At 49.6% G+C, this 11033-nt stretch overlaps 1 protein-coding gene across 2 annotated transcripts; it reads right to left on the bottom strand.

Annotated features, from left to right (window-relative positions):
* Positions 1–36: 36 nt before the first annotated feature.
* MORN3 (MORN repeat containing 3) lies at positions 37–10250 on the bottom strand. Of its 2 annotated transcripts, XM_066199628.1 has the most exons (6): positions 10198–10250; positions 7538–7693; positions 6664–6821; positions 5097–5256; positions 2242–2426; positions 37–490 (listed from the first exon to the last, which is right to left on the bottom strand). In XM_066199628.1, the coding sequence occupies exons 2-6, from the start codon at positions 7680–7682 to the stop codon at positions 434–436; spliced, it is 705 nt and encodes a 234-aa protein (XP_066055725.1). In that variant the 5' UTR covers positions 7683–7693; positions 10198–10250; the 3' UTR covers positions 37–433. The 2 variants fall into 2 exon arrangements, with proteins under 2 accessions (XP_066055725.1, XP_066055726.1); XM_066199629.1 differs by lacking the exon at positions 10198–10250 and having other exon boundaries at positions 7538–7705.
* Positions 10251–11033: the final 783 nt, after the last annotated feature.

Below are 11033 nucleotides of genomic sequence, written 5' to 3'. Positions count from 1 at the left end.
ATGTTTAGGGGAAGTGGGGGACACAATTACTTGATTGTACTTTCCTAGATGCTTTTAAAACATACTAGAAACCCTCCTTCTTTAAGGCAAAGACCTTGAAACCAATAGGAGTGTGGTTTCTTTGCAGGAGGAATAAGAGGAGCTGAGCAAAGAGTCACTCTGCCTGTCTTCCAGCATTTGGGAGCTTGTCTTTTGGGGTTTTTTCCCATTTTTTTCCCTTTTCCAAAATAATGGCAGTGCGAGGAAGCTACTGAACCAAACCACCTGCAGAGGGAAGTATACCTGAACAGCCTTGAGGGAAGAGTGAGGCAGACCACGACACAATAACCACGGTGTGGGTTTGAGACTCGAAGGAATAAATAACCCAGGATCGTGTTCTTAAGTCTCTTTTTTTTCTTGTTTTTCTTCAGCATCTGGTTTTTCATTTTTGCTGTCATCCAAACATTGCCCGGGCCTCTGCTAAAACAGCAGCTGGATCATGTAGTTCAATCTAAATAAAAAGAACACAAATCAGTTATACAGTGTAATTGAAGGAGCTTAAGGTTTTATAGATCCTGATTCTTTGAGCATTATTGGAGAGTCTCCCACGTATCAGGACGTCAGCTCATATTGCAGTCTTTCAATTATTGTTTTAGAAACAACTACCCTCCCCTAATTTTATTAGTGTTTGAACATCACTTTTATCTCCTTGAAATAACTGTGTGTGAGTGACTTTAACAAAACACACTCTTGGGTAAAAGTGGCTGTGATTTGTAGCCAGTTGGGCCTCACCTATAGTTTTAGTAAAGGGGGTGGTTGTGACAAAAGTTTATGAAAACCTGAATTCAATTTTTCTTCTTTTATCTCCTCATATTCTGAGAGCACAGTAACAGCAGTGAAAGTTGATGCTTTGGTTTTGCTTATAGAGCGGAAGAGAATTGGATAATCACTTGGTCTTCAGGGAGTTAAATAAACAGCCAGACTTGCACACCCTGCCTTAGTGTACCAGCAGTTCATCCCAGGCTGTTGAGGCTCTTCGCAATGACCTTAGACAAACCACATACAGTAAATATTTTTAGCTACAGAAGTGCTGCTCCTTTCACTCTCTTTGCAAAATAGAGATTGTTTTTCTCTGGTGGGTATTTGGGGTTTATTATTCTGCACTGCCCACGGGCGTGCCTGGTACTTAGAGGATTAACTGGCTCTTCAAAACTCTGCTCAAAGGGCCTTTAGCTATAGAAACCAGATTTAAAAAGATGGGGGGCAGTGAAGATGTAACAGCTGTGAGGTTTGGAAGGCTGCACGTGCCTGGTGTCACTTTGAACAGCCCTGTCCCTGGGCCAGAGGAAGGTGGGTGGCTTTACCTGCCATGTGGCTGTGCTATTCCCCGTGTTACTGGAGCAGAGTGCTGAGCTGTGATTATCCCGGGTGGTTTTGCTCGGCTCTAAGTGAAGGGGAGCTGCCCCAGCCCATCCTGCACTGACCATTTTGTTTCACATCTGTGGTTCGCAGGCCATGAGGGTCCGAGCTGAGACTGTTACAGCCAGCTCTCACTTGGAGTCACATCTGTTCACTGCTGATTGCCATTTCCTCTTCCTGCAAGGGCACAGAGCTGGGGACAGGCTCTCCTGTCCTCGGGTCCTGCACCAAAGTGACATGCAGTGGCTGCCAGGCTGATGGCCCAGCGTGTCTTTGTGTCTCACCAAATCTTTGGGATGGGTTAGGGCCTGGCTCTTCCTCTGCAGTGTGTGTCAGTCAAGGGAGAAGAGGAGCAGAGAACGTGGGCTCTAAGACACCATCTGCCCCCCTTGGGCCCAGGTGGGAAGCTGCACACACCCCTCTGCCCCTGGGGCTGCTGGGCACGGTGGTGAGCCCCTGACTTGGAGGAAAGAGCTGCTGCTGGCCCTGCAGCTGCTCAGGTTCCTGCAGGGTCTGCTCAGCCCCAGCGGTTGGGCTTGGTGAAATCGGTCCTGACGCAAATCCCACTATTGTCTCTGCCTCTATTGTCCCCATTTCCTTTGTGCTGCATCAGGTCTCTGAGCAGTTCTGGTGCATGAGAACTGCATTTTTTCAGATGTAGGCAACTGGGAGGCTCCAGCAGAGGCTGCATGAGCTGTTAGTCCCTATGGGGCCATTAGGATGCTGCTGGCCAAGAGACTGAGCACACACCCCATGGGGGAAATCTCTTGAGGAGTGAAATGCCACCTGGAGAGCTGACCCAAGCACTGATGAATGCAAACACCAAAATTTCCAAGTAATTACCTCAGGGAGTGGAAACTCAGTAGGGGCAGCAGCGTTGTCTCTCTCAAAGTCAACCAGAGCTCCACACTTTGGTATATCTGCTACCCAGGTGCCTTCTAACAGCTGTCCCTTAACTGGGTAGAAGTATTTCCCTGGGCCATGCTTCTTGCCCTCTTTCCAACCTCCTTCGTACCGGTTTCCATTTGCTGCAATTAAATACATGAACAGACCTTGAAATTTGCCCCATTTTGTTAAGGGGTTACAAATGAAATCAATCAGCAGAGCAAATCAGCAGAGGAGAAGATCATGTGTTTTGCTCCTCTTAGTAATTTCAAGGTAGCTGTGGCACTGTGTGTCATTTTGATTTTGCAGTGCTCCATTTGCTCTGCCACAGAGGGAGAAAATGCTGCAGAAGGAGCCCATGCTTGCTCACTTGGAACCAGGACTGTGCTTACCTGCTTTGTTCTCAGAGTGATACTCATTGTTTGCTGACACAAGGAGCCAGTGGGCTCAGGGTAAGGCACTGGTCCCTGAGTCACTCTTCACAACACGAAAAATTACAGGACACAAGTTTCAGATTTGTCAGTGCAGCAAATCACGCAGGATTTCTGGCTTGAAGAGGTTTGCTTGTCTGGGCAAGGGACAGAGCACTGATTGCTGTCCAGTCAAAATAATCTTGATTTCAAAGAATACTTTTAGTTAAGTTTTTCCTCAATGAATTACGGGGTGAGAATTGCTGCAAGAGTCTGAACAGTTCAGGCAGTCAGTTACAGGCTGTTTTTCCAGCTGTACTGCTTCTCTTGGCATTTTTCTGCAAGCTGAGAGAGGCTTTTTTTGGGCTCTCTGCTGCTCTCCAGGAATCCACCCATCCATCACCAACAGGGAAAGCAGAGCTACAAGGGGAAGAGAGCAGCCTCATCCTTGGATGCTGGTTGAAAAGGGGTATCATTCCCGTGGAGATGCTGGGGCTGGGATAGATCCAGACCACCTTGCTGTCACTAGCAGAGTCCTCTGCTCTCACCCCTTTTACTACGTGCAGTGTTTCTAAGCCCAAACCCGTAGGGATTTCTGACCATGTTAGTGGAAATTCCTTTAAGTCTCAGCTGCACTCTGCCACTTCATCACAAGCAGTGGCTGGAATATCAGGGCACCCCACACGGTGCTGCAGAGAAAACTGGGGCCTGCCAGGATGCCGTAAGGGAAGAGGGGAAAACCAAAAAGGCTTCTGGAGAATGTGGCTACTGGGCTGCTCGGGCAGGGTCTGGTTTACAGGCTGGAGCCTTGGTAATGGTTATCTGCACCTTTGATGTAGTTTTGTGCTTATCTACAGCACCAAGCTGCCCTGCCCATGGCTGGGAGCAGCTTGGCTTCTGCACTCCAGCCACCAACGAGTGAGAAACCACCAAAATCACAGCCCTGGCTGCAAGGAGGGGGCAGCAAACACCCTGACTGCGCCGTGGTGGTGCCCGGCTGCTCCCATCTGCTCTCCTCCCTGAGCACCCGAGGCTGTGTTGCTCACGACCACGATCCCCGTGGATGTGAAGTGCTCTGGTACAAAGCTGTTGGGGAATGGATGTGGCAGAGGCGGCAGATCAGCGCGGTGCTCTCAGCCAAGCTCACCCTCGCCGGGCACGCTGCCACTACAAGCAATTTAATCTTGAGCTGCAGCTCATCGTGACCTCCACTGAAGAACTCCTTTTCTTTCACATGGCAAAGCCGCCGGCACGTGGGCGCACTTCCAGCAGCTGAGCTGAATGCATTAAGCTTGTGGGTATGAAATAATTGCTCCAGCTAATTTTAACCAAAAGGAATCCAGCTAACAATCGGTTGCAGGCCAGGCTGGAGGCAACTGGGCTCTGAAATGGTGCATCGGCCACGACTCGGCCTGCAGGGGCTGTTAGTTTCTAACTAACAGGGCCTTTGACAGGAGCACAGATCGGCAGATCTTGACTTTCCTCCAAAGCCAAGAATCCCCCTGGAAGCAGGTGCTGATATCATCCAGATGAGCCATCGGTCCAAAGAGACTTTACAGTCAGCAGAGAGAGCACAGTCAGGCATGTGGTGTGCAGAGAAGGTCATGCTCATTCCTCCCAGCTGCTTTGCTTAGCTAATTACTAGCCTTGAGATCACTTTCAAGCAAAAAAAGGATAGAATAGATGAATAATAGTATGGAGATAAAATTTCTTCAGGTGTTCTTGGAATGCCATGCCTGGTATTGCAGAGATTCTTGGGATTCTTGGCTTTGGGGGCAAATGTGTAAAACTCCAAGGAAAATAAGGGGAGAATTTTAATTTTCTGTATTTATGCTGAGATTGGCCCTGACATTCCAAATCCATGATGTGCTTGGTGTTATTTATGGAAAGGGATTGTGTACTAATGAAACCCCTGTGTTCACTCAACACGAGCCACTGTCGGAAGTAGACAGAGGGGATGGAGTGAACTCAAAAAGAAAACTATGTTGTTTTGTTGTGTTTTTTTTTTTTTTTCCTGTGCTGGAAACTGAACTCTTCTTTGGTATGCAGAGCTAGAAAGCCTGTCTGGCAAAGTGCCTGGCTTGAAAAGAGAGATTTGCTCTTCTCTGACCCAACAGTATATTATCTCTAACCCGAACCATCCCAGTCATTTAAATGTAAATCACAGCAAAAGTAAGCTTTCATGCGTGTGGGCTTATGGGCTTGGGCAGTGCAGTGCCGGCCCTTGCTCAGCCTGTGCTGCCTCTCGCTCCAGACCGGGAGGGGAGGGATGACACGGAGCGGCCGCAGTCCTGCTGCAAGGCTGCAGAGTAGCGCCCAGAAATCTGGATGGCAGCGGCACGCGGAGAGCAGCACGACACCGAACAGCTTGGAAGGGGCAGGGTGAGGATGGTCGGTACTTACGGAGCCGCAGCACGCCCTGCCCGTTGGGCTTATCCTTCAGCCACTGTCCCTCGTAGACGGAGCCGTCCTTGTACTGCATCCTTCCCCAGCCGCTCCGCAAACCTTTCCTCCACTCGCCGTCGTACTGCTCCCCGTTGGAGTAAAAGTACGTCCCTCGGCCCTGGACAGCAGCGCAGAGATGGCTGGTTAGGAGCTGCTCGGTTGAAAGGGGTCAGCGTTCAATTTTGGGACATCACTTCGACAGAATATTCCTTTGTTTATTACCCTTACACATGGCTGCTGGCAGCCCAGCTCCGTGGCTGTTCTCGTGCTGAAGGAAATGAGATGTGGTAGTATGGGATTTTTCTTTTGGCAAACAGTTTTATTCCCTTGACAAAACCTTGGGTTTATATCTCAGTGTGTTATTATTGGCATGATTGCTGCTAATATTTAGCTAAAAGCGGGTTTTACAAGTATATAAACCTGCCTGGGGATAGGCAGCATTAAAGGATGTTTCTGTCAGCATGGGGTTTTCATGTCTTTCAACCCTGATGATGTTTCCAGCTCAGTGTGTCCCAAGCTGGGAAACTCCACCCCTTGTTTGTTTTACATGTATGTTAGCCATTAAGAGAAGTCCAGAGGTACCCCCTATGCCAGGCAGTGATACCAATAAGAAATATTTCCATATCACTAACACATTTTCCCATAGGAATAAAGTGTTCTTTTTTTCTCTGAACAAATAATAAAACCAGTTCTGGAAAAAACTGATTTTTCTGGGTATTAATTGTATTAAACTGTATGAATGTAAGAGAGAAACTTTTTTAGAAGAAAACTCAACCCTAGTGATATTTGGATGTCATTACACATCTTTCACCAAAGCTCAACTATGCAAAATCTAACCTTAAAGAACAGGAAGGTAAGCTCCCTCCAAGAGACAGCAGCCATGGAGCCACATGCCCATTAAAAGTGTCGGTGGAGATGAGTTTGATTTAAGAGCAGACACAAAGACAAACACAAAGTTTCCATTGGCAGATCCAAAAACGTTCCTACAAGGATTTTGCACATTACATTGCACTTCTACCAGATGTCTTTCTCATTATGTTCCTTTTAGGAAAAACAGTGATTTATGTGACAGGCCTAATTTCCAAAAGCACTCAAGTTATTTGCCTATTGTGCTGTAAAACTCCTAGAAGAAAGCACATTTTCTGGCAGTGCTTATCATACAGGTTCCTCTGACTTGTTCAAGGACAAGAGGAATGATGGGTGGGGAGGATTAAGGGACAGGATGTGAAACCTCCCATCGTGCTTGGCTGAGCTGCAGGTGAGCCTGAGCACTAACCACTACTCTGCGGCAGCCTGTGGGAGCTCGGGGCTGTGGCCTGGTAACCAGCACATGGGTGGGATGACTCCCTCTCCAGGAAGGAGATGGCACACCCATAAAAATCTTGGATTTTTAGTCTTGACCATTCAATTCATCCTCAGTATTGCAAAAATTAGCCTTTTAAGTGATCTTTTTGCACATGTGCACCCAACTCTTCGCCATGTTTTGAGTCCCACTGCCTCACTACTGGCAGAAAATCTCACTTACGCCTCTCTGGTCATTTTGCCACCAGCCTGTGTACATCTTCCTGTATTCCTTGGTGACAGGGTCAGGAACGCTGTATGAGCCGTAACCATCCCGCTTCCCAAACTTCCAGTCACCGCTGTAAATAGCTCCTGTCTTTTTCCAAATCTGCGTGCCTTTACCTGTTTAACAAACAACAGGAATGACAGGGAGACCATCATGGTTAGGAGAAGGGTGCACTGGGCTGCCCTTCCTGCTCCATGCCAGGCAGGGAAGCACTCCCTGCACAAAGTCAGGCTTATGTCTGGGATTCTGTTTAGCTTCCCAAGTTGGAACCATCGTTAATCTTGATCAGGGGCTTCCTGTGTGGCCTCTGCTGAATGCACTGAAACCTTTCCAAACCTCATTTTACTGCTTGTAAACAAGTCTGTCCTGTCCTGGCTGCTCCTGCCTCGGACAGGGTCTCCTTCTGCTGCTCTGTCCCCTGCAGCCCCTGCCACATCTTGGGAATAAATTAAGATTCCTGGAGCCAAGTTGGAAGGTGAGAGAGCTCCAAGGACTGTGCAGCCAGAGCACATCCCAGTGCATGGAGCCGACTGCAGTTTGCTGTATTTGGAAAGGATTTTTAAACATCTGTAATAGAGATATTTTGGGTAGTTGCCCGTGGGTGCGTGCAAAAGCTCTTCAAGTTACCTGTTAGAAATGTTTCTGCATTTTTGCATTACGTAGATCAAATATATAGAATCATGTGTGTGTGTGTGTGTACATATAGTCATACATAATGAATGCTCTTCCAGGAGCATATAGAGCACAAAGAACCACTGACCACTTTCTGCCCCTAGGAATCTTTGTAAGGACATCTAAGTTGCTATTTTTTTCTCAAAATTATCTATCTTACCATGTTTCAAGTTGTCCTGCCATTCTCCAGTATACTGATCCCCATTTACAGCATAAACTGTGTGTCTTAATCCACACTTCTGGGCTTTCCTGTCCCATTCATGAAAGAGAGGGTCTCTAATCTTGGGGTGCTTTAAAACAGGCATATTGTTGGTATCTGGCAAAGAAAACAAATTATTATCAGCAATAAATTAGAAATTACTATGGCATGTACAGGAAGAACAGTATTTGTGAGCCATGCAGAGATACAACAAACAGGAGATAACTAAAGGTACTGAAGGACCAACCAGCACTGTGTGAAAATGGGTTCATAGCCCGGCCTGTAAAGAAATACTAAATAAATCTCAGCAGGTCAGGTTTGTGGTGGGCATTGATCTCTGCACCTGGCATGGACCTTGGGGAGTGCAGGGAAAGGCATCTCCTCTGTTCAGCTAATGGAATGGATCAGGGAGTTGTCCAGTGTCTCTGAGGCCCACCTGGAGCTGGGACACTTCATACCTCCAGCAGTAAGGCAGCTCAGGCTCCTTTGCTGCTAAAAATATCAGTCCTCCAGCTGCTTTGTTAAAAGGGCTCGAAACCACAACGTTTTCCTCTCCCAGGAGGTTGTGGATTTGCCCAGAGCAGGCCAAGCGCTCACCAGCCCATCAAGCCGCCAAGGAGGTGACTTTTGAGGTGACTTCACAGGTGATGTGGGTTTAAAGCAGGAGCAGCAGGCATGGCATGGTGAGCACAGTGGGGATGATTCGGGCGTTGGAGGCCCAGAGGGAAAGGGTCAGTGTGGGGGAAGAGGAGGGAAAAAGAGATGTTTTGCCTCATAAATACAGAGTACAATGGTGGAGTGCAGCATAGCGGTGATTTCTGAGCACTGCCAATGGAACTGCTGTTCAGCACAGTGGGAATTCGGCACAGACTCGGAGGAGAGCGTGGTCTCCTATAAACCATTTACAAAAGCTAAAAGGGGGCTGCAGAAACAAAAGCAAGTTTCTATGAGTGCTGTTAACATCAGAGCTCGGCTGGAGCCCGGCAGGGTGGGATGCTCTCCGATTTTGTCTCCTGGGCTCCCCCTTCTGTCCTGATCCGCTGGACTGAACCATTTCGAATCATTTTGCTGTGCCTTTCCCTTCTCGGCAGGGGAGAAAACCTGCACCTCTCCTGGAGGAGAGGGGAGAAGAAAGGTGCTTTAGGTCCTTGCTAGGAAATAAAAGGTAGAAATTCTAACTAAGAAAATACTGCTAGAGTTGAACCTCAGTTCTGCATTTTCCAACTGTGGGAAATGGTCATTCAACAGCTATTTGGAAGGATGGCATTGTTAAATAAAAGTACTTATCTGTCAAGAATGAGTCTTGGTTAGACGACACCGAGGACAGGATCTGTCCCTCGGTACGATGGAGTCACAGCCCACAGCAGAGGATGTTTTTCCAGCAATGCAAACACAGAATACAGTACAACTGCTGAGTTCCTCCTTTACTTTTGAGTGCTGCAGCTCCTGGAGAAGGGGGTCTTGCCAATGTACTTGCCAAGGGCTGGGTTTTTTCAGGACACTGTGCCGCACTTTGCTGGTTTGAGTCTGTCCTGCCCTTGCTGGGGAAGCAGAAGAGCCCAGCTGCAGCAACCTGAACCCATTCTGACACTGGCCATGACCTCTGAGCAGCTCATGCCTGTGACAAGAATTCTCTTCACTACCCCTGCAGGATGGGAGCATCGCTTTCCCACCAACACATCCCACCACTTCTTTAACTCAAAGCTGAGGATTTACAAATCCCAGGGAGGAATCCCAGCTGCGGGGGCTGCCCCATCTGCTCACCATGTCCTGCGAGGCACAGCCCGCGCAGAGTACCCGAGGTAATGCGGGCTGGCGGGAGCCGCCTTTATTTGCTGAATCCCCTTCTAACTTTACGTCAGCGATGCCAGGTTTGCGTAAGTGATAACGCAGTCGGTATTCGCCTCCCTGGATGTTTTTAGCCGCCCACTAGCAGGGCGCGGGGAGGCTGGCAGCGAGAGGCGGCCGGTGCAGAGTCGTTCCGGTTGCTGCTGCTCCCGTGCGCCTCTGCCTCGGCGCTTGGGCACGAGGCTCGGGCAGATCCCACTTCCCCCTCCAGACGCTGCTCTGCGACTTTTAGTCGGGTCTCTGGTAAAACGCAGCTTTAGTCTGCACGGCCCTACATGTAGGAAGCCCGTTTTTTCCCCCCCGGCTCTTGGCGGAACTTCAGAGCAATGCGGTGTAGCTACTTTTTTTCCATCTTACATCTTAACTTAATGAAGAGCAAGGAGGGAAACACACCCGGCTGCAGAGAAGCGGCTGCTGACTGTCCCTGGCAGAACCCTGCCTGGCACCGCACCCCCGTGCCCCCTGCCCTGACTGTCCCTCGGCCCCGAGGCTGCCCCGGCTGAGCTCAGCCCTTGCCTGGCCCGGCCCCACGGCACTGCCCCGCACCCGCCGGCGGAGCCGAGTCACCGCCATCCCCTCCGGGCCCCCGGGGCGCAGTCTGCGAGCCGAACGCTCAGGGCTCCTGTTGCTGCTCCTCCCCAGCGGGAGCCGGGCAGGAGGGCAGCGGGGCCAGCGGCCGACAGGGAAAGCCCAGGGGCTCGGTTTGCAGAGCACCCTGAAGTGTGGCCTCCGCTCTCCTCCCCGTTACCGCGGGCCGAACCGCGGACACCGACCTGTGCTGGTGGCGGCTCGGTGCTGACTGCGGCGGCGGGGTCACCATAGCAACGTTCCAAACTGCAGCGCTAAAGGCCACGGCAGCGGCCCCGGGTGACAGGGACGTGCCGGGACACGGCACCACACACGGGACACGCCATCACATCACACAGGCCGGTCCCTTCGCTGAGCACCGGGGATGGAGCCGGAGCCACCGGGCACACTCAGCGCTGTGCCCTGAGCTCGGGATGCTCCAGCAGAATATAAAGTGCTCATAAGCATCGAGTGTTTCACCTCTGGTTTTTCATACACCCAGTAGCAGAAGGCTGGAAATGAAAGCTCTGATTACAGCACCGATGAGTAACAAATAAATCAGCCTCGCAAATGTCAGGAGAAATAGGAGAAAGCCCCTGAAAATGCACATCAGCGGTCTTAAAGGAGAAATCTGAATAAACCTGACACTAATTCCCTCATCCATTACATTTCTTCCACAGCCATGGTGAGCAGGGATTGCCACTCTGGCCTTGTGGGTGTCTGTAATCATCTTCCCTAATGGGTAATTGACTGTGCACATTTCTGGTATCACACCAAAGCTCTTGTATGACTCCCAGGAGCCAAATGCATTTGATTCTCATCCTTTTACCACGTTTTTTGTGCACAGCTCTGCAGGCTGTATGGTAAAAATGTCGAGGCAGGTGGGAAATCTTGTGATGAAACAAAGCAGATGCCTCTGTAAAGATGAGATACAGCTCAGTCTTCCCTGATGGGTGTTCCTTTGCCATCTTCAATGTCTGTGGCATTGAACATGGCTTAAATGTTGTGTCCATGCTCGGATAGGACAGAGAATGGATTTATT

The sequence above is a fragment of the Chamaea fasciata genome, unplaced genomic scaffold, assembly GCF_029207755.1.
Source record: "Chamaea fasciata isolate MVZ Bird 193981 ecotype frontalis unplaced genomic scaffold, bChaFas1.0.hap1 SCAF_18, whole genome shotgun sequence".
Lineage (NCBI taxonomy): Eukaryota > Metazoa > Chordata > Aves > Passeriformes > Sylviidae > Chamaea > Chamaea fasciata.
This window is presented reverse-complemented; position numbering and strand designations above follow the sequence as displayed.

Excerpts from the sequence above, each read along its gene's own strand:
- MORN3 (XM_066199628.1), bottom strand. The coding sequence starts at position 7,682 with ATGCCTGTTTTAAAGCACCCCAAGATTAGAGACCCTCTCTTTCATGAA. Across the intron at positions 5,257-6,663 it reads GGCAAAATGACCAGAGAGGC|GGCCGAGGGACGTACTTTTA; the intron begins GTAAGTGAGATT and ends GCTGCTGTCCAG. Across the intron at positions 491-2,241 it reads CTGAGTTTCCACTCCCTGAG|ATTGAACTACATGATCCAGC; the intron begins GTAATTACTTGG and ends CTTTTTATTTAG.